The sequence below is a fragment of the Poecilia reticulata genome, linkage group LG5 (assembly GCF_000633615.1).
Source record: "Poecilia reticulata strain Guanapo linkage group LG5, Guppy_female_1.0+MT, whole genome shotgun sequence".
Classification (NCBI taxonomy): Eukaryota; Metazoa; Chordata; class Actinopteri; order Cyprinodontiformes; family Poeciliidae; genus Poecilia; species Poecilia reticulata.
Genome location: NC_024335.1, coordinates 25,490,501 through 25,514,168, shown reverse-complemented (window position 1 = coordinate 25,514,168; position 23,668 = coordinate 25,490,501). Strand labels below are relative to the sequence as shown.

Genomic DNA, 23,668 nt, shown 5'->3' with positions numbered 1-23,668 from the left:
TTAACGTTTTCTAGCAGCTAACAAATAATAGAGAAATAAATCCCACTTTGCTCTTCTAAGCCATATTAGAATGACAGTGATTCACTGTGTTTTGTTAAATCACTGAAACGATCCTAGGTCTTTTTATTGTTTTTTTTTTTTTTTGCTTAAACATTGCAAATAAGGTTTTATGTTAAAATTATTTTTGCTTCAATTTAAACCACAACAATTTCTGCTGGTGTAAAGACAATGTTGATGATTCCAGTGATAATAATGCAATAAGACATTTTAAAACACAGACTTGACCGAAAATATGGAGTAAAAACCTGCTAAATTTAACAAAAGTTTTCAAGTGTTTATTGAATTAAATATTATTTCTATTAGTCCATTTTTCTCTTTAGCAGGAGTAAATATTAGCAGGTTATTGACGTTAACATACAGATGCTCACATGTTGTCAAATGTAGCTTTTAAAACTACCTACGTTAGATAAAAGTGAGCATCTGGGCGGTCAGAAATACTTCCAGATATTTGCGTTACCTCTAAGTGGAAGTTTAGCACTCATCTCCTAAAAGGCAATTTGGTTTGCAGACAGCAAGATAAATACGTAAAACAAAAAAAATATATTAAATTGTAATGTTGGCACACAACAACATCCATGCAACACACAGTGCAATATGGATGTTGTGGTGTGCTGCTGCTGTTACTCATTACACACATTTAAAGTGTGAGAACGCTGCGACCTCAGTGCAACAGAAGGAGGAGCGGAGTCGGCGCTGCGGTGAGTTTAAATATTAATTTATTAACATTTTTGGCATTATTGCTTTCAACATAAAAAAATAGAGGTGAGAGGAGGAAAAAGTACAAATTAAGGACGTGTTTGAACTGAAGATAAAAATGCTGCAGATATTCCATTGAAGACCGTCCGTTGGTCTCACCATCAAAAGTAAACAATAAAAACAAACAAAGACTCCCTCTACAGTACAGAACCACGTGATTTTTACACCAAGCATTTTCAGCACATAAATAGCAGCAACTCAGCTTCGAAACGAAGAGAACAACTCGCTCAGCCTCGATTAAATATATCCAGCAAAGGTCGAAATCAGACCTTTTACTGTCTGCATCGATCGAGTTTTAACACAAATCCTCTTTCTGTGGCAGATCATTTCATAAAGGTTCAACATTTCACGCAGGACAATCTGCTCATTAGGTCTCATGTTAAGACAAATGTATAGGTTTTTATTTCAAAGGTTCAGCTTAACAGGGAACTGTCGCTAAAAGAACAGTACTGGCGATAGAAAAAAAGACAGGTGAGCCCTTTAAATGTAGTCGTTACCGACTAAAAGACTTGAAGAACATATTCCTTCAGAAGTCTACAGGTAGCTGTCAGAACGTTTTCTCAACAGACCTTTAACTCTGCAGCCATACAGAAAGATGAATCTTTGTCTTTGCTAAGAGGTAAAAAAATAAAATAAAATAATAATAATAATGATAATAAAGGTGACCAGAATATGTAGAACAATTTTGGCAAAAAAACAAAAACGAGCAAATTTGACACAGAGCAAAAAAATAAATAAAATCACAGAAAAAGGAGAGAAAAAAAATCTGAAGAAACTTAAGAACACGTTTTTGATTATCAAATATACCTGAGAACAAGTATGGCTTCAATTTCAAAGTACACATTTAAAATTTACATCAAAATTTTGATTAAGTGGTGGGGAGAAAAAGACAAGTTTTTCAAATCTCCACGTGGAAAAGTCAAATAACCAAATTCCTCGTTGTAGTTTTCCACATGAAATTAAAAAACATAGAAAGTACACATTTTTAAAAAATCTTTTAGTTATCTGTCTCAGTTTAGTATTTTTCCTTAGCTTACAGTCATGGAAAAGATTGTTTTTCCAACATATAGGAAGAAAGACGACAATTTGAAACTGTTAAAAAGTAATTTAAAAGAAAAAACTCCACATCCATTCTCGCTTGAAATGGCCAAAGATCACACAGGCTTATGACATCAGCCATGTATGATTGGAACAATGTCACTTTACATAGATTTAGACCTCGGTTTGTTTAAAGTGCTCCTAGCTGCTGAAGTGAGAGTGAAGGCCATTCAGAAAGACGACAGTAGCAGCTTATGAGTCTGAGAGATTTAAAGAGATTAATATCAGCCATTCCAACGTATGGAAAATCATCTACAAGTCAAGGATATTCAAAAACAGTCAAAGCTCTCAGGTCTGGCTGTCCGACAAAGTTCACCCTGAAAGCCGACAGCAAGATGCTGAACGAAGTCCCAAAGATCCACCAGGGGGCCGACAGAAGAAAAACATGAAGGTTTGACTGGAACAAGCTGGAGAGAATAATGACCTTTGGGCAGGTGGGGCATATTTGGTTTAAATCAAATATCTCACAGCTCAAAGTGAAGACTGGGCCAAACGCTCCTCAGATTGTCAGCAATGAGAAACTGAATCTCAACCTAAGGACTGGGTGCAACTTTTTTTTTTTTTCAGTTAAAAGTCACATTACAGCTGATGGTTCTTGTTTCATGAGTAAAACAAAGTTAATTTAATGTGTGTACATGTAAATTAATCCCCATGTTTCACAAAAAAACAATATCTGAATTTGATATTTCCCCCCTCAAAAAAAGCCAGAGTAAAGGGTAGAATATGAAATGTGACGATACAGATTCACCTGAATCACAAATGTTTCTAAACAGAAGAAGAAAAAAAAACACATTTAAAGTAAAAGCAAAAAACAGAAAGTAAACACAGCTTTGTGTGGTGACTGTCCACAGACAGAGAAAGAGAAACGCTCAATAACACATTTCAAAATGAATTTCCAACTGAAGAAACACAAAAACTTACCTGTTATTTTTGGTCCAATTACCTTAGAACAATTGAGATGAGACAAAACTAACTTTTCAGCAAGTTAGTAGAACCAGGACTGAAGAAGTGCTGGTTCCACTGGCAGATCATTTCACTTATAACAACACACTGATCCACTGGAATAAGTGGAAAAATCTGCAAGCGGGACCAGAACTTATTGATCAATATTGCAGAATTATTTATGTTTAGCTGCTTTAGCTTTCTGAAAAGCTACTTTAAAGTTATTTTTGTCATATTTCAGGCTTACTTAGATATTTGCACAAGAAACTAGACCAAAAATACTTGGTAAGATTTTGTGTTTTTGTTTTGTTTACCGATTGTTTTCCGTTTCAGTATATTCTGAAAAGACAAAAAAATAAAAACATCATACACATGATATTGTCCAACTTCGGTCTAGTTCAGAAGCATAAAATGTTTCCATCATCTGGTCAGTGAGGAAACCAAGATCTAATTTCCTCAAATAAATAATCTACATTTTTTTTTAATATTCATCCTATAAGCCTCGTTTAGTTGGGTTCAGATTAAATAAGGACTCTCTTTAAAGCTTTAAGATCCACTTTCTCTTATTGCAAGATATCAAACAAGAAGCATAAAAATAGCTTTGATTTCAACAAATTATTATTATTATTGCACTTTTACTTCCTCATAGTTACCTGAAACAGCTTCCTCCAAACGTGAAGCAGCTGGTTCTACTGAGTGGCTGCTGCCTGTGAGCCGTCTCACCACTGAGTGTCAGTACTGGACCGTCGACAGCAGCAAACGCACGCAGTCGTGGTGAAATGATACCACACCTCCAAAATTCAAGGGCTTTTCCATTTCTGCCTCATCGTTGTAGAATAAATAAATCACATTTGCAGTTTAGAAATAATTTCATAATCTAGTAACTCATTTTAACCAGGACTGCCTTTGCGGGTCTGTTTGGTAACTCAGGTCTCTTTTACTTGGACTTTTACATTCATTATTCAAGACCTTTTTGGGTTTTTTGGCATCTCAATAAGCCTCGTGCGTCAAAATGAATAACTTTTCCCCTCCAAACTCAGCCTGCTTCAACAGGTTCTTACAGTACAAAAAACATTTTGTAATAAAGCCGTTTCTTTTAGGCACAGATGTCTTAAAGATCTTACTTTCGTGAATCTTTAAGACGCGTTTTGTCAGCATGTAAAGTGATGTTTCCGCCGTGAAAGTGCAGCGACGATTTGGAAGAATCGTCCATCATCCCAAAGGTTTTTAATTGTCCTGGTTTCCGTCACCCGCTGAGGGGACGTAGTTCGACTCTGACCTTCTCCCCAGTGCTCATCATCCCAATCGTGGGATAGAAACCGTTTGGCGGCAAGGCCACTTCCCTTTTCCCCACCACCTTCCCGTTCCGAGTGAAAAACACCTGTTCCAACACAAAAGCGGGAAAACGAGCGGTGAATATCGACCAAACGGCGTCCGGGTTTTTACAGTCCTGCCTTCAGACAGAATCTCACCATGACCTTCCTCCCCTCCGGGTCGTCCCCCTCGTCCTCCTCTTCGTCGTCGTTGTTTGCGTACAGGTTGTTCTGCACCTCGCTGGAAGCCACGTCCAGGTCGAAGTCGTCTGCGTCATCTGAAAAGAGCGCCGTCGGCGTCAGCGAGCCGATGGGAGAGCGAGAAAAGAGAGACGACGCGAGGACGCTCACCTCCTCCGTCCACGCTGAAGTCTCGTGGGAACATGATGCCGCAGCCCATGATGTCGCCTTCGAAGCAGCGCGGCCCGAACGGGTCCCCCACCCCGCTGCCGTGGAACAGCTTCCCGTCGTCTGCGACCAACGAGGAAGACGTTAAAAACCTGGAATCCAGCTTTTTATGACACGTTAGAGATTATTATTTTTGATGCAAAAGCCCTATGGCCTTGTAATTTCCTACACAGACGGCTGACTTGACCCTTTTCTGATCCTTCACTGATTGCCAAGCCTGCTGCATTAAGCAATTAATTGCAGGATTAATTAAAAGGAGTTCGACAATTTCTATTCTGATGATTAATATTTTTTGAAGAGTAATGTTGTTTACAGAGGCTTCCTAATCCATTTCATTTATTGTTCTTGGTTGTTTTATTTTGGATATTTAAAGTATCCTCCAGCTCCGGTGTTCAGTTTTCTTTACAACGTTTAACTTTGTTCTTTAGAGGGTGAGCTTCATTATTATGCTGTTAATATATTATTTGAAAACCGCCTCAAAACAACAATATTATTGTTTATTACAATAATTACCTCGTGCTGTGAAGAATTGATGCAGAAACTCAAGCTAAAGGATCCACAACGAGAAGTACTGGATTCACCGTCATGGAGGTACTTTTCACATTTCTCTATCAAACATCCTCTTTTATTGATCTAATCTATATTCAGAGAAACTGGGCTTAATAACTGGCATTTCCTGAGCCTGCAACACAATTAGCTGAAATGAAAAGATTCAACCTGCCAGACAATATAATCCCAGAGCAACATTCGTCTTCATGCCGCCTTCAAAGATCCGACTCTGATCTGCAATGTTCTCCATTTTCTTTAAGAAGTTTTTGCTAGTTTTACATTTCTGCGTAGTGTCACCATTGAACATGCTATTTGTTGGATTTTTGTTCCACTTTTTCAAATAACTCATTATGATATTCATACAACAGAAGGCAGAAGAAAAAAAAAAGATACAATGTCTTTTAATAAGTGAATCTTATCACATAAGATGACCTGAAACACTCAACATTTTGTCACATTAAAACAACAAACATCACCTTATCGGGTTTCATGTGAAACGTGGAGAATAATGAAATGGAGGAAAAATTATAGTTTTAAAAATCTGACCAAACTCCAGATGAAATTTTAAGCTGTGTGGTTTCATCTTCAACCCTCAGATGTAAACTGTAGTCGTTAGAAAACCAGCCTCGTTTATATGAAGCGGAAGGAGCTGGGGAACATCCACGTTCTCCATCAGACCAGAGAAATTTCTTCCACATGTTTGCTGTGACGTCTTTCAGCTTCCTTCAAACAATGGCTTTCTTCCTGCCACTCCTCCACTAAGCACATTAAGGATCGATGACTAACCCAGTTCCAGTTGCAGAGGAAGTGGGAATTCTGAGCTGGGTTTGACGCAAGACCCGCGTTAACGGCGTTCCATTTAGGAAGATGAAATTTCGACATGGTGACGACCATAAACATTGTTCCCAGTAGCATAAAGGTGATTTGAAGCTTTACTTTTCACCACTTTTAGTTTGTTCAGTTTAGAGTTGCAGGCACTAAATGCAAAACTGATTTTAGACGCACTTTTCCACCGCGTCTTCCTGCTGTTGGTGTGAGGAGCGGGCATATTGAAACGCTGTAAACGGGGGTAGTCGGAGTCGCTCCCAGTTGGAAATCCAACTGCGGAGGACTTTCCAGTCGATTTTTCGGACTGGAAAGTCAGAATTTCCCAGTTCAGAGAGCAACTGGAACGCAGCATCACAGTGCTGTCAACAGCCTGAGCTGCAGATCTGTCTGCTGTTGCCGTTTGCTCTTCAATGCTCCCGTCAGGAACAGCTGGATTCATCCTGAGATTAAATTACACCCAGCTGGACTAACGCAAATATGCACAACTTTGAGTGTCGATCACATAAAATCCTATTGCAATACGTCACAGTTTTTGGTTGTAACGCGACAAAATGTGAACAAAAAAAAAAGTAATAGTCATTGGAAATCCAAGCCAACTTCCACGTTTTACTTCAGACGCTCACCAGCAGGAATAACAGTCAGTCTGTTTGGATAAACAGGAATCAATCAGAGGCTTGGAAAAGAGATGATTGACCTGCTGCCCCCACCCTGGTCATAATGAACCTGCTGAGCTAGTTTTCACATGTCCTCCTGGTTATGTTTACATCCATCCTGCCGCTATCCAGGCAACGGCCTGTGCTGTCATCCAGCCGGTCGCCAAAACACACCCAACTCTGCATCCAAGAACTTTTTGTTCTCATCTTGTGTAAGAGTATTTTTGTGTGATTTCATACCTTTCAGGAAGTGAGAAGTTTCAAGTATTGAGTTTCTTTCCAAGTGCTATTGAAACTGCTCTTAAGTCTTGAATCTATAGAACATGAACAGACAGATCAGAGATGATTCACCTGCGTGGTAAGCGATGGAGCCTTTGTTCCAACCTGGATGTTTGTCCTTTGGATAGTCCTGCAAACCAAAAGACAAATTACCTAATTAGAAATAAATCCATAGAAAACATTAAAAGTGTCTCAATCAGTGACTTGCGGTCAGGGGAGGCAGATGAGGCTGTGCCTCACCTATCATCATGGAAAAAAAATGTAATAATAATAAAATCATTTATACTGATATTTTCACCCTGTGGATTGTACTATAAAGTACCTATTTTCCATTTAATTTAACCAAATCTGATGTTTTTTTTTCTTCAAAATTGCTGAATTTTCACATTTTCCCATTCAAATGCTTGGAAGCCGGTGAGGCAGCAGCGAGCTGAGCCTCACCTGGGATTGCGCAACCTCTCGCTAACTGCACTGGCTGCCACACTATGAGAGCATGCTCCTCTTGTCTGTACGTCGCCAATAAAATGGTTAAAAACATTTAACGTATGAACTGATTTTCCATAATTTATCTTATGTATTTAATCTACTGTGTTTTTATTGTCACTAACCGTGTGTGTAACGTGTTTTGTGTGCTGAGGAGCGATCATACGGCAGAGAACAGATTCGAGGTGAGGCAGGCAGTTCTCCTGCCTCATCGCTGGGGGCGCTCATGAACCCAGACATTGTGACTCCACAACTGCAGAGTAAGAGACAGTAACAGCGATCTAGCCATACAGTAGCTGCGCTGATAGAGAGAGAGAAAGACGTGGTTTTGAGTTGTACTTTAACAGTTTCTCCTTTTGCACAAAATTAATAATATCTACATGTCTAAGTTTGAGATAACAGAATTATTCTGCGGCAGCGGCGCGGCTAAGCATCACATGTTAAAGAATAGTCTTTTTGCCCTCCAGCATTGTACGCATGCGCGAAATTTCCTTACGTAAACAATAACATACAGGGGGTCTAGATTTGTAAATAATTAAGTCGGTGCCTCACCAGCTATGAACCTCACCGCACGTCACTGGTCTCAATGAACCAAGGTAAGCTCTTAAACCATTTGAGTGTCGGCATGAATCTTGTGCTCAATTAGAAAAACTATATCATCTTCCATCAGATGTAGCCTCTAAGCTGTGAAGGATTTTTCAGGTTGAACCAGGCGTCCTACGTGTGTTTTACTGGTCTGACCATTGCTTGAATTTTTATTGGTTAAATCTGATAGCAGGAACGACCACAACAAAAGACAGAACGAGAAAGGATAATCCGGATGACTTTATCAGAGGTCATAAACCAGTTCAAATTGTGAAATAGAACCAAAATCAGCGGAGGATGAGGCAATATCAAATCCTTAGGAAGAAAAATAAGCTCTTTGTGCAGGAACTTCAAAATACATGTTAAGTGAGCTTGGCACAGCGTACGATGCAAAAACAAACAGAGCCTGGTCAGGTTCAGGCGACTCAGCTGCGCCGGTTTCTTGATTAGTTCTTGAAGTCGAGGTTCATATTCAGAAACAAACTTCATTTAAAATGGATCAACGTAAAGGAACGGGGGACAATCAGCAGATAACGCGACCGCTTAAACAGACGTCAGTGTGAACTGTTTACAATGTTAAAGCAACCCGCGTGCGCAGACGAAGAACACCGACGTCACACAGAAGTGCATTGGAGGTACCGTATTTTCTGGACTATAGAGTGCACCATACTATAAGCTGCACCTACAAATGTTTTGGGGAAAAAAAAAAAAAAAAAAAAACATAACCAAAAAAACTGGAAACGTACATATATAAGCCGCACCGGGCTATAAACCACTGGCATCTCCACCGCTCTCGGTTTTCCATAAGGACCTGCATCCTAATAAATCTGCTATTAAGGACGTAGCCCTACGTCTCTAAAGTCGAACCATGGTTTCGTTCACGGCGAGTTTACCTGTAGCGTCTCTATTTCCCTCCTGTACTGCCAGATTGATAACCTTCAACTTAAACGCTGCATCATATGAGTTTGAATAAATTTCTCCGTCGTGCCTGCTGCTAGCATGTGTTTGTTCTAAATGAAACTTAGCACTTTCATCTTTGATTTCCAATTTTGACTTCCAATGATTCACTTCCTGCTAAAGCTCCCCCTGGTGGTTGAAGAAAAATCCACAGAAAAGCCGCGCCGGGCTACAAGCCGCATGGTTCAAAGCATAGGAAAAAAGTAGCAGTTTACAGTCCGAAAAATACAGTAATAATTGATAGAGGCGTTTTAAAGTTAATCAGCAACACGAGCCGATAGTATTTGTCACATAATCAACACCACAAACATTAAGAAAAATAAATCACAGCTAATTACAACAATAATGTCTGAAGAGAAGCCTGTTTGGATGTTTAATCAGAACCAGGAGTGGATGGATTGTGATGTAAAGAGCTTCAGTGACATTGGCTTCTTTCATAAGTTTAATTTTAATTTTTAACAATTTTTTGCCTGGACTTACTGCGTCTGGCTTTTTCTGGTGCAGAATTATGATGCATGTCTTGCATCAATGACATACAAGTTGGATAAAGTGCGACATGACTGTTCTGACTGCAGACGGTTTGAAAACAATCATATGTATACGATTTAGCACCACAGATTGGATGTTTTTGGAGGGGTAAAAATGGGAACCGGGCTGTTCAGACTGCGATAAAAAAGTCAGATATCGGTCGAATTTGACTGCTGTGAGCACCTAGCCTAAGTTAGCCAAATACCAAAACCTTTTCTCTGTCACCACAAAGCTTCCCAGAGGTGACACTCCTCTGCTCCACCGTCAATATCTGACTTTTTTTTTTTTTGATGAGCTGAAGACATTTATTTGAACCAAAGGAATCTGTAATGTTTTCCCTGCCATGAATATGTACATGAAATGGTTTGTTTACAGGTAGAAGCTAAAAGAATGTGACAACAGAGGCGGTAATAATGGTGGCTTGGTAAAAAAAAAAAATGGAGGGCATAAATTGGGAACAGAGCAAATTGAGAGTGCTGGAAGGAAAGAAACATAAAGTAAGCCAACACAAACACAACAGACCCATTGACACTTTTCCCTTACGGAAGAAAACGGAAAAGGAATCCACAATAAACAATCGCTCATTTATCCAGCGTACTTAACCTCTGGGCGACTAATAAGCTCGCCAAGCTCGGGTTACGATGATTGTGAAGAAGATGTTTTGATTTTTGCAGCAGGAGGTAATGCTTCCCATCAGCAGCCTGATGCCCTTACAGGAGAAGATGTGAGGAATGACCCTCTGATGGATTTATAATTCCTCAACTAACCGCAGACACGGCAAGAAAAACAATTCCAGGAAAATAATCAACCAAATGACAGAGCGCTATTCTCTGCCCCATCTGACTTGAGGGTATAACAAGCCCACACAGAGTAAGTCAGAACAGCGCAGACGGGGCAATCTTAGCGTCAGCAGCAATAATTCATCATCTCCTGGGCTGTGGGTGCTATCGCAGCTGGCAAAGCAGCGCTGCGACTCCGATGACTGATGCTCAATCAATTAGAGGCAAACAGTCGAGAGCAGCAAGCGAAAGCTTGCAACGACATCGCATTCCATATCCTTCGAATACACACACACAAACGACATGATAAGTGCGCCCTCAGCAATTACTGCAGCGTTTTATTTATATTAAAACAGGATGTGCTCAGTGTTCGCGATGATTTCACTTGAGGCGAATGACGGCAAACATTCAACAAGGCTTATTTCCAAAATATATATCACTTATTACCTTTTTATGAGGGGAAGAATTAAGTAAGACTTTACGTACCAGACTTCATTCCTATCTACAGAAGGAATAAATATTTCTAGAAAAAAAATAAAATAAATAATCAGATCTTATCTCTATGCCATTTTGAACTGTAATCCCTCCATAGTGGATTAGCGTGTAAATGGAAGAAACAACTTTTGATGGAAAACCGGACATGGAGGCGAAATGAGACAATATTTATTCAGTTGTTAGCTTTTCCTCTAACGGCCATCCATCACTCGCACTGGAAATACTGAGAGCAAAAGTACATACGAGGGAGACGGATGGCGAGGTGTTTGAGGAGGGAAGAGGAGCGTTTAATAAAACACTGAGCGCGTGAAGCGAATTAATGTCTGGATTGATGTAAGGCGGCGCTCACCCTGCGTGCCAGACCCAGGGCGATGTAACACTTCTCTCCAGCGTCTGTGATCTCCAGCTCGTAGTAGTGGAAGCGAGGGTTGAGAGGTCGCCGAGCCTGAGCCAGGCCCACGTCCATGATGCCCTTCCCTTTCCCCATGTACTCCAGCAGCTGTGGGTGTGAGAAGAAAAACGGCCCCGAAATCACTGGCTGACATCAAATCAATAATTTTAAAATGTTGCACAGAGATCAATATGATTTTTATTTTAATTTTGAGAGAGAAATGAGCCTTTTAAAGGGCAGTGTTGGGTATTCTCCATGGACAGCGTCATTTTATAGCACAAACAAACAAGTGTGCTACATTCAGTTGTTATTAAAAATGCTTTATATATCAAATATAACTTTAAAGAAATGTTACTTGGTAATTTTAAGAAATTAGGTCTTTGTCTCTTTATAAGTCCTGCTCTTTCTGAAACGCCTCCTTCAGGAAGTCATCACAACATCACTCCTCTATTAACCCTTTAACAACATTTTTACTAGCATTACACTGAGAAGTAGCTCATACAATGAACTCAGCAGATGCTCGGTTCCACCAGGTGTTTGCTAATTTCTGCTGGCTGGTCTGAAGGAGCAGAGTTGGGGAGTCAGAGAGAGGACTGCTTTTTAACGCGGAAGCTTTGAAACTTGTAAACTGCAGCTCCGAGGAGAAGCTGAGCCTAGGAGGTGGAGCTATGTCCACCCAGGCTTTCTGCACAGCTGAATGGTTGCCATGGAGATTAAAGGGTTTCCTCAAACCTGCATGAAAGACTCAAGACAACACTCCAGGTATATTTTTGATGAGAATAAAACTTAAAGCAGCGAAATTTTACACAACACTGTCCCTTTAAGTAATTTTAGTTTCAGTCTTCTGTCCAAAGTAACTGACTTTTACCGCTAGAAATAGATGCTCTGCTTCCTTTTCCTCTGAATTTAAGCAAAATAGTTCCCTTATATGCAGCAGAAAGATGTCATCTTCTCCTGAACTTGTTGGAAATTAAATAAATTCTCAAGAAAAGTGAAAGCTAGCAGCTAGTCAGACATACACTTCCTGCTTTAGCTGACCTTAGCAATCAAAATGAAAGCATTCATAACAGCTGCATAAAGCTCTGCGTTTTATTCAGATGTAAACAGTTAGGCACATCTGCAGCTCTTCTAGCTGAGCTGCCTTCGTGTTTCTAAGCTTCATGGTTTGAGTCGTCCGGCTGCATCAACCTGCCAGATCTATTGGCTTTCTGCCTTAGTTGTGCAGCAGCAGCAAATAGGTTTTATACCTGTTTGATAAATATTCAGGCGGAGTCACATTTACCTGGTGAGGCAGATTGATTCAGCATACATAAGTCCAGCTAGCTAGCTTCCATCAGCCTGTGAAAATGAACTCAATTCTCCAGATGGGAGAGCAATTATAGACGATAATGTCACAGTAAGTCCAAACTAACCCTTTAGTGTTAAACCGTTTATCTGTATGGAAATCAGTTTGGATTGGTTTGAAATCCCCACCTGGTGTGATGCTACAGTTTTGAAAGCAGCAAACCGGACACACAGCATGATGCTACCACCACCGTACACAGCAGTCGTTTTCTTAGCTTTTAAAACCTAATTATGTGATTGGCCAGTTTGAGGTTGGGGATTTGTTAAAGCCAAAGTATCAATCATCTGTGAAATTAGAGATAAGAAATTTGGTTAGTTAAAGTCAAAATGCAGTGGGACTGCTTCTTTATCCATGAATTAACTTTCCAAAAACTTTTTAATCTAACTAGGCCATTTTTTGTGTGCATTTATTTACACGATATCAGGCCATTGATATTGATTAGATCCCCTGACTCTGAATTGCTTCTCCTCGTGCAGGAGTGCTGCTGTGATCTGGGGTTCTCTGCCCCCTGCAACAGGAGAGTCCACAAAATGAGAAAAACTACGAAATCCCACTAATGCAGCAATAATCTCTGTGAAAAATGTGTGAAAAATGTACAAGTAAAGTTGATTTTAATCATACTCTACTGAGCTCAACTCCCAACTCTGAGAAAAAGTAGGGCTTTGATTGGGATCAGTCGGCACACAAAAACATAATCTATGACAGTTTCATGGCTGCTTAGATCTGGAGCTGATTTAAAATAATTTCTATGGTTATTAAAATCCATAGATCTGTCTCGTAGGAAGGATAACTACACACACATGCTCCAGCTGCAGCTCCGTTATTAAACATTAGGTATTAATCAACAACTCTGGGCAGCTGTGAACACTTAAACCTGCATTTGAAAAAAAAAATTTAGCAGTCAAATTATTTTGATCAGAGTGTCTCTTTCTTTCTCCCTCTCAATGGAGACATTGATAACAAAAATTAGTGATTCTTTTAATTAAACATTTCCACAATCATTGCAGGATTTAATGTATCTGAATGTAAACTCCTTAAAAGCCTGTAAAATGCAGCCCGAGTTGGTTTAAATATTGTTTTGTTTTTTTAACTTATGGGGGTTTAAAGTTAAGAGAAAATATAAACTGCAGAGGATGTAAACTAGTTTATTGAAATGAAAGGCTGGGAATATTCAACCTGTGAAATTATATTAGAAGTTAACTGAATTTAAAATGCACTCTTTTTCTGAAATTCATTTAAGTTTTATTTCCTATCATCAGTCCACTCTGAAAAAGAGAACTATTTCAATAAAGCCTTAATAGACCCAAATTAATCTTACTGTTACACCAACGATGTAGTTCATGTCCATTTCTGACCAGCTGGAGCTAAAGCCACCTTTCATTTCCTCTGCAAATCATAGAAATCATAAAGACACTCTAAAGCTTTAAAAGGTAATTTAATGACTGCATTGGCTGAAGGTCTGGCACCTCAAGTTTGTAATGTAAAAGAAAAGCAGGAGTTTATAATCTCCTGCTTGTGTAAACCTGCAGTTTTTTGCACCAGCATGACGACAGTTTTTATTTGTGAAAATGGGAGATAAGGTAAGATTATTTTAAGCCATCTAAGTAGAACACAATGAAGAAAAAACTAAGATCATCTCATAAACTATTGCCAAATAGTTTTAAACACCTCTCAGGTGTGGAGCACTGTTAATGTCGAGGTGGAAAATAAGTATTAACGTTTCCCGACACATGTGAGTGCGTTTGGGTCATCAATAGATTGGGTTTGGGTTGCGCCACCTGCTAACACTAAAGCTCACGTCTGCTGCTTTAATCCGTCAGGTTGTCACTTCCAGACTCAACATCAAAAGCTGCTGAATGTGCCGGGACAAGCCAGGCTAAAAATCCCAGGAGAGACGGAGATGCACAGCGTGTCGGCGTAGTTCACAGCCAAACCATTCACTTTCTGTTGCAGCTGAACTAAAGACACGCCACTCTGGCTCTGAGATAAAACAACGTCGATGGTTTATTCATCATGCTGAGCAAGCAGAGTTTGTTCAGTAGACTGTTTATATATGATAGTTTGTACAGTGAATGACAAAACCCCCAGCATGAGGCCTGCATCACGGTCAAATAAGAGCCTTCATGTTAAGTTTTACAATTAAAAGTTGTTCTATTCAAGCTTCAGTAAGAAAGAAAGAAAGAAAGAAAGAAAGAAAGAAAGAAAGAAAGAAAGAAAGAAAGAAAGAAAGAAAGAAAGAAAGAAAGAAAGAAAGAAAGAANAAGAAAGAAAGAAAGAAAGAAAGAAAGAAAGAAAGAAAGAAAGAAAGAAAGAAAGAAAGAAAGAAAGAAAGAAAGAAAGAAAGAAAGAAAGAACTGTTTTAGTCAGTTAACTAGCACCATTTTTATTTTATTACATTAAAGGTAAATTTTGTAAAAAATATCTCTTTTTGCATATTTGTTTGAACTATCTCTGTCCTGACGATACAATATGAGATGATCTGTGAGAAAAAAACCTTCCCTCTCCCAGTACCGTCTGCACAAATATAGTGTCGCATTAGAAACATCCAGAGCAAAGAGGAGGGTTTTAGCGCAGTCAATTACCCTCGTGTACGAGGCGCTCACGCCCCTTCACCCATTTGCTCTCTCCCAACGACAGTTTTCCTATAAAAGTAGACCCTAATTTACACTGAATCCAGCTCCGCTGTGCTATTCCCAGGATGCAGCAATCGCTACGGAGAAGCCCAGTTACCACTGCTTCTGTCCCTTCTCCTCTCTGAACTGCAGAGCAGCAACAAGATGCTGGGAAATGAGAGATCACACGATAAAGCCAGTGATACAAAGGATGAGTGGCATTACATAAAATACTGCAGTTCTCAACTTCCAGAATTAATATTTTTCCTCCATTGATTTTCTAAATGTCAGACAAAGTGAAAAATGAACAGTAATCTAGATTACTTTAAACACAGTCAGTGTGGGTCACCAGGTCAGATACATAAATCATTTGTGTAGATTTTTTTATATCTCAATAAATCTTAACCACAACAGGTTGTAGCTTTATAAACATTCACATTAATTTAGTATCTACACACATTATGAAAGTGACTGTCCAGTAATTATGGCTGCATGATTCGCACTTCTTGGTCTAATCTGTGATTTAACTACATTAGACAGCTATGGTCGGCTCCCATTCAGGGGAGAAAGGTTTGGTGGAAGAACAGAAACAGATACACTTTGTGTAGATAATAACTATTGAAATCTAAAGCTCACAGTATAAATAACAGCTTTCCCAACAATATGCAAGGGAAGCCTTACTCCCTGAAGTTTAAGCAACTCTGTAACACTGATATGATCCGTTTAGTCGAGGTGTAGAGACGACTACACCTGTCAATTGGATCGGGGACATTCAGCTGACGTAGAGGCCGATTTGCTTTCTAAACGATCTGCAAACTCAGAATAAACAGAGTGCTGCCTGTGTGCTGCAGCGTCTAGATGGCGCAAGCCTGATGCTCCACAGGGCAAGTGGAGACAAAATGACTCAGGATAAGCAGAAGTACATCTGAGCAACTTTTTGTGTCATATGTTGCATCTCTGCCTCTCTTTCTTCTATTTATAGCTACAGTGACTGACAATAATATTCATATAATTTGACTTTATAGGTATTTTATGTGACAGACCAACACAAACAAAAGCCTGACTATTTATCTAAACTGTTACAGCTTCACAAAAACCAAACAACACAGCAGATCCTTCATGGAAACAGTTGAGGACAAGTTTGAATCACATTTAGGTTGCAAAACTCAACAAGGACGACATTATTCTGAGAAGCAGCTAAAAGATCATGGTAACCCTGAGGAAGCTGCGGAAATAAACACATCAGGTGAAAGGACACCTACTAGTTATGCACTCCACAAATCTGGGTTTTATGGAAAAATTAAGGGGGGGAAAAAGTCATAGAAATAAAACTTTCAAGAAGTCAGTGTTTTAAATTCAACACAAGCCGTGTAGCGGACAGAGCAAACCTGTGGAAGAAGGTGCTCTGATTAGATTAGACCAAAACTCAACTTTCTGGCCAAAATACAAACACTCTTCATGGAGGAAATCCATCACCCTAAAGAGTTTCACAGTGAAACATGGTGCAGGCTCTATCATTTGGTAGAGACTCGTTCTCTTCTGGGAAGGTGGGTAGTGCTGAATACAAGAAAATCCTGGGAGAAAACCTGTCATTAAAACCAAACGACTTAAGACTGGAGCAGAGCCTCATTTTCCAGGGAGACAACAACCCTGAACATAAATCAATGGGGTGGTTTAGAATCCAGCTTATTGATGTATTAGAACAACCTGGTCAAAGTCTAGATCTAAATCTGACAGAATCTGCATTAAGCCATGAAAGCTGCCGTTCAGACAATCCACCATCAAATCTGACTGAGCTTGAGCTGCTGATGAGCTAAGCTAAAGGACTGAATAGAATGTAGATCAGTTTTCAGATTTTTATTTGTAAAAACTAAAAATGAAACTGCATAATTTTCCTTTCACTTCGTAAAAACGCTACCCTGTGTTGGTCTAACAGATTAAATCCCAATACATCGACGGTTGCAGAAGCAATGTGACAAAATGTGGAAAAGTTCAGGAATAATAGCTACTTTTGCAAGGCACAGAACGTTCCGTTTTGTTTTTTGATACATTTCTTAAGTAGTTTGGGTTTTTTGGGGGGAAAAAAAACCTGCCAAAATATTCAGAGGGAGACTTGGTAAGTGTTTCTAGGTGTGAGGTTTTCTTTGCTAAAGCTAGAGAACGGGCATATTTAATTAACTTCACCCATTTAACACAGCACTTGCATTATTTATTCAGACAATTTATCATACTGCTTTTTTCTTTTCAGTAAATGTGCTACCAGCACCCACTAAAAACTCTCATCGACAGAATGAAGAAGAATCCCAGCCCCATCTAAATGCAAATTTTCTCACATAGAAACCTCAAGAGGAGGCTTTTGCAGCTCATCTTCTCCTAATTCCACCTCACAGTTTTTAAACGTCCAACTTTCAGATGCTAATCACAGCTGACGCTGCCTGAAGTGACTCACGCAAAGAAATTTTTGCACATTTCCCTCAGGAATGACAAACCCTCTGAATGACTTACCGTGCCCGTCACTTTGACGTCATGGAGACGGCTCCAGTCCTCTTCATGACTATCAACTATCATCTGTCCATCATCCTCCTCTGCCCTCCAGTCAGCATTCAGGTCCAAAACCACTTCCTCCCCCAGCGAGTGCATCCCCACTGCAGGGTAGAGATCTTCAGGAGACGCTGGGATCTCAACGCTGCCGATCTGAGCGAACGTTTGGAGAGCCGGAAAATGTTTAGACGAGCGCCAAATAGGGGTTTGTATGTGAAAAACAGGACACTTACTTCTTCGCCGTTCTTGGTAAAAAACACTGTTATCTGTCCGTCATCGGAGTCGAACGATATTCCACAACCAATTTTGTCACCTCTGCAGCATTTGGCACCAAACTGCTGTCCTACTGTGCTGCCATTATAGAGCCTGCAGGGAAGAGACAGGGAATATTATACTATATATAATTTACAGTATACTGTATGCTACTTCCCAGACTGGCTGGATTTATACTGAGATCAAATTACAGACTCAATGCTAACAGAAATGCTAATGTAAGGAATGAATTAGTAGCACTTCAAAATCACAAATCACACCACACTTGAGATTCTTAAGTAAAAAAACAAAAGAAGCAACATAATCTGTCACATAAAATACCAACAAAATACAAAGACACTTCTAACTGTAGTTTCACAAAATATGGAAGAGTTAGCAAGGCTTGAACTGAGCCAGAGATGAACTTATCTGCAACCTTACAATACACTGTAAAGATTAAAACAAATCATCATGACCTACTTGCCATCATCAGCATGAAAAGCTACAGAGTTTGGGAGCCAGCCAGGCTGATGATCCAGCTTGTGGGACTGAGGCACCAAACCGACAGCGATCATCCCCCTCACTCCTGTATCATTGACAGTCACCTGGAAAGAACAAGGACTCCATTATTGCAAGATAAACACATGCCAAGAGCCGAAGAAGAAGCCCTCTGGGTGGGAATGCACGTTTATGTCTGGTATGTTGGGACAAACACAGGAATGTTAGAAAACGAGAAGCTGAGAGGAGATTTACTGCCTCTAGTTTTTCATGACAAAGTCGATTAGATTTTATTTTGCGATGAGTTTGTTCTGTTTTTGCTTGATTACATTTCTAAGTCAAGCGTTTACAACTGCTGTCACAACTACATAGTGACCACATGACATCAGCCTCAGGGCGCCCGATGGGGCACATTTATAGCACAATCCACGGAGACGAGGAAGAGGAAACTTTCAAATTGTTTCCCATGACCTCATTTCACCACTGGTTCAATGGGCGTAAAAAGTAATAAGCCTGCGTTTCCCTGTAACCCGCAGAGAAACCCCCCACATCAGACATCAAATCGGTAAACTTTTCACTTACTGCCACATATCTACGGTTTTCTTTCTCTTCCTGAGAACAGCTGAGTCAGAAGAATGAGCCGCCAGTAAGTTTTGGGGGTGAGAACGTTACCGCACATTAAACCAGCCAGGATGTAACTGTAAGGCAAGTCAGAGCACGGCGAACTCAGAAACACTCACTGTCCTTATTTGCTTGTCATGTACAGTATCTAGATCACAAAGAAATGAGCAAACGCTCAGAAACCACAGTGACGGCTAAAGACAACTGAGTCATAAGCACCCAAAGGTCAAAAAATTACAGCTCAAGCTTATCTTTATGCAACTGTAAGGTCTGATTTTTTAATAATCTGTGAGACACAGATTATTTGGGATTTTCTGGATATTGGTTAAATGTTAGGATTTGAGCCGATTGATATCATAATTAAAGTTTGGCATTCTTCAGAGCAAGCAGGTGTAGTTTAAGGTCTTTTAGTGCAAATTCAACACCACAAAACGTTACGCAATGTGGATTTACAGACATACAAACAGTTCCTTTGACAACGGTTTAAATTACCAAATAACTACAGCTATCCGAGTAATGAGTCTGCTGCGTTTCTACTTGTAAAGAACTGTGGAGTGGTTTTACACATTTATTTTGAATGTTTCCTCTGCAGCAGGAAATACAGTTCTGCTCAAAAGATTTCCCACATTCACCACAAATATCAATGTCGTCATTTTGGTGCTTTTAATGATGCAGCTGAACCGTTCTTTTTCCACTGTGGATTTATGATGCATATCTTTAAAGAGTATTGAAATAGAGGCAAAATTTTGAGTTTACTGAGGATTTTACTCAACTTACACAAGGTTAAAATTATATAATTTGGCTTAAATATATGCATATTTACAACTAATATCGAGTTAATTCAATTCTATTCTATTTCAATCCCAAAATAAAGTAGCAATATCCATTTTATTTTAAATACTTATAGCTGAGAGTAGGAAGGATCTCCTGCAGTGGTCAGTATTGCAGCAGGTTGGAAGAAGCCTCTGATTCAAGAAAACTTCCTGAGTTGATTCATCTTTCTTTACACAATCAGCTCCAGAACAGAGAACAGAGGGAGAATAAAAGAATTTCTCAAAGATGAATGAAATAATCAAAGGAAAACTCCAGGTCTGACTTAGATGAGGGAACGACATCATATTGTAACATAAAGCTCACAAAAAGTACATTTTACACAATACTCTGCCTATAAGACTTGTTTTGGGAAACCAAACAGCATATCGACACAAACATCTCATCAGCTATCATGAACTGCGGTGCAGGGCTGATGATTCAGGCTCATTCTGCAGCTACGGTACCAGCACACCTTTTGGTGTCATCGAGTCCATCATAAACTTCTTTATAGGAAACTATTCTAGAGTCAATCTGTGCAGCAGCTGAGCATCATGGAACAAGACAATGAACCCGAACACAGCAGTAAATCCACAACAGAAAAGGACAAAATCAAGTTGTTGTGATGAATTAATAAAGCAGAGCTCTCAACCTGACTAAAATGCGATGGCAGGACATTAAGAGAGCAGTACATAGACAACATGAAGAGATGTTGTAATAAATAGTGGGTCAGAATTCCTCTATAAAGATGTCAGAGACTGATAGGCATGCTTTCAGTATCTCCTTTGACTCATTCTTGCTAAAAGGTATTGACTAATTTTGGGTTCGTCTATGATAAATAATGACAGTCTGGCATAGCTTGTATTTCTTTGTACACCTGAGGCAAGACCCTGGTAGACTCTCAATGAATTGCACCATGCAATAGCTGAGTAAAACTCTAAAACTGAATGAGGGTGTACTTTTATTTCCCCAGGACTGTGTATCACATGGTGAGTAACACTAAAGCTGCTGCTTTCACATTAACAGAAACATGCATCCTGTCTTACAACAAGAACCAGAGAAAATAGGGAGCTCCTGTGTGAAAAGAACAATACAAAAAGAAGGAACCATCAGCTCTTACTTCAAAATAGCGCCTCTTTTTTGACAAGGGTCTGCCCGACACAAAACAGCCGACCTCGTCCGAATCCCCATGATACCTACAGACGCGTCAGGAACAAGACAGAGTTATTACTTCAGCTGAGAGCATGCAGCTTTTTCACTTTTAGTTTGCCCATCTCTATTACCTGAGCATGTCGCCGTCTCTGAACATATTCCTCCACCGATCCCGGTAACGCACCGCTCGCACATCACGAATTTCTCGAATTCGTCTCCTCCAGTTCAGAAAGCGATAATGAAGGTTTATGTCGTCCATGTCTGAAAATCATCCCCAGCCTGAGGCAGAAAAAAAACAGACACCGGATGCAGTCGAGGTTTAAAACATTAATGTTCAGAAAAGACACAAAGACATGAAAGGTGGAAGGTGAAAAAAAAAAATCTGACAAAAGAATCAAGTTGTGGGGTTTAAACAGAGATGTCTTAGTGGTACTTTAAGTAGTTTTATGTGCATAATTGTTTTGTTTAACTTAATACAGTTTTCCGTTGAAATAAAACTTCCGTTGAACTAAAACGTTGTCCTGTAACCAACCAGACAACACTCTTTCCCACCCAATGTTGACCACAAGACGATCACCACTGTTGCTTAACAACAACATGTTTATGGATTTGATCCTTAGGCCAAACCCTTCCCTTTGAGAAGTTTGAGATTTTCCATTTAATCCCATATTCCAGAGACAAGTACAGGCCTGGACGTAGACTCAGCTGCCAATGGGCATAAACATAAGACCCAAACAGTTTTAACCGTGAGATGGTCTCAGCCCTTTTCCTCAGGTCTTTAGAGGCTTAGAAGCACTTGTAAAAATGTACCGTTTCACAAAAAGGAAGTTTCCTAACCAAACTCAGGACTTCGGTTCAGAAAATCTAAAAACACAAATACAGCTATGAATGGTATATTAAAGCTCAGCATAAAATATTCAAGTAATTGCAAATTGCAGTTAACTTTTTTTATTTTTATCCGGTGAATCTGTGCCTGGCTTTTCTGTAAACTAAAGAGCAGCTTTTTATTAAAAAGTTTATGGCACAGTTTTGTAAATCTACATAAAACGTATCCAGAATGTATCATCATATATCTTTTTTTCATTACTATTTTAATGAACCGTATATCATAACATCACCGGGTATCGTTGTCTACAAACTTTACTACATTGCCAGTGGTAGAATAATTACTATCTTCTGAGTAAAATGAATTGATTTGTCTTTCTACCGACAAATAAACGAGCAGTATCATCCTACCTGCTACGTCACCCTCATTTACCTAAAACTGAACTCTGTATGTTTCCTTTAAAGAGGAACAATGATTTGGAAACCATGAGTCCTTTATGGCTAAACTGACGTCTAATATCAGTTAAAAGCGATTAATTACCTGGACTTAATAGGTCGTGTGTTCTGAAAAAGTAAATTAATACCGGAGATGCTCAGTTTTAATGATGGTGTATGAATACGTCCCAAACCATGAAATTACGAGCCGCCCCTAAACGCAGCCTCGTAAAGTACACGCAGGAGGACTGTTGGCCGGCTAGCTGTTTCCAGCGTTAAAACATTACCGCGCCGTGGGGCTGATTATGAAACGAAAACAGCAGTTTACCCCACGTCACGCCGATGCTATTCAAAGACTCTTAATCTTACGCTGGTTTCTTACTGTTTTATAACTTGTAACGCGTCGTCCGTCGGGTTTTTCTTCTTAATTTCAGGAGGTGAAGTCTGTCACTTTATGTCCAACCTGCTCTCCCGGAAGTCCCGCCTCTTCAACCAATCAAATGTGAGGAATTTTTAACCCGCGCAGTGCCAAAGCGCAGTAGTTTATAATGTGTTTTACTCATTTTCTAAAAACGTATATATATTTTTCTTTTAAAATTTTATGTGCTTATTTTGATCCATTTCATTTTGTTTTGTTTCTTACTTGTTTTATTTATGAACGTGCTTATTTTATTTTAAATTTATACTTTATAATATGTGGTGAGAGAACTATTTTTTATTTATGGCTTTTGACTTCTGATTTACAAAATCAGTGTTGTCACAGACTGTGTAACAGAGACCACTGCCGTGGGTCAGTGACTCATAGAGTGTGGAATTTACAGCCTGGGACTGTTCTGCCCTAAGCTGCTAATGTTACTCACTGAGCATTTAGCGACACACCTTGACAAGTCATTTCCTCAGAAACTACAACCAAGTTTGAAATGCTTTGAAATCCTTCAGGATACTGTTATTACAGGAAAAACATCACAAACTGTACACTGAAATTTCTCTGAATAAAATTGTTCAACTCTCTTGAAAGTAATGTCAAAAATCAAATGTGGCAATTTAACTTTTGGATTTCTAACATTGTTTCTATAACTTGTAACAGACATTAATTTTTTATTAAATTAATGTCTGTAGTAACTATAACATGATAAATGCTTTTATAAATGAACTTGTAATCTGGTTGACAAATATGTCTGTTGCAACTACAAGATCTAAAGCCATTTGTTCTCCAATATAAATACTACTGGTGGAACCTGGGTTACTATTAATCAGAGTAAATGTTAGTGTTAAAATGTTTAAAAGGAAAATATGAAACAAATAACAGTTTAATGTGGAGCTTAGCCCCCCAAAAAATCAAAATGTGGACTAGTTTGAGCTTCTGTCTTCTACAGATGTTAAGTAGGAATTTGGATCTTGGAGTAACATAATTATTTCCAAGTTAGAAAACCAGTAAGATTTATCAATTGTAGGCTTCAGTTCTAATGATCT

At 39.3% G+C, this 23,668-nt stretch overlaps 1 protein-coding gene across 1 annotated transcript; it reads right to left on the bottom strand.

Moving 5' to 3' along the window:
* Positions 1-2,412: 2,412 nt before the first annotated feature.
* LOC103465333 (SPRY domain-containing protein 3-like) lies at positions 2,413-22,707 on the bottom strand. Its single transcript, XM_008410026.2, has 11 exons — positions 22,578-22,707; positions 21,067-21,214; positions 20,904-20,979; positions 18,335-18,459; positions 17,836-17,968; positions 17,567-17,755; positions 11,063-11,212; positions 6,959-7,016; positions 4,521-4,640; positions 4,329-4,447; positions 2,413-4,237 (listed from the first exon to the last, which is right to left on the bottom strand). The coding sequence occupies exons 2-11, from the start codon at positions 21,192-21,194 to the stop codon at positions 4,103-4,105; spliced, it is 1,233 nt and encodes a 410-aa protein (XP_008408248.1). The 5' UTR covers positions 21,195-21,214; positions 22,578-22,707; the 3' UTR covers positions 2,413-4,102.
* Between the last annotated feature and the right edge of the window lie 961 nt (positions 22,708-23,668).

What these genes read in the sequence shown, in the direction of transcription:
- LOC103465333 (XM_008410026.2), bottom strand. Translation starts at nt 21,194, where the DNA reads ATGGACGACATAAACCTTCATTATCGCTTTCTGAACTGGAGGAGACGA. An exon ending in ACGTCAAAGTGACGGGCACG is followed by an intron (nt 11,213 to 17,566) that starts GTAAGTCATTCA and finishes TCACACCCACAG; the next exon opens with CTGCTGGAGTACATGGGGAA. An exon ending in CCCTGGGTCTGGCACGCAGG is followed by an intron (nt 7,017 to 11,062) that starts GTGAGCGCCGCC and finishes TTTGGTTTGCAG; the next exon opens with GACTATCCAAAGGACAAACA.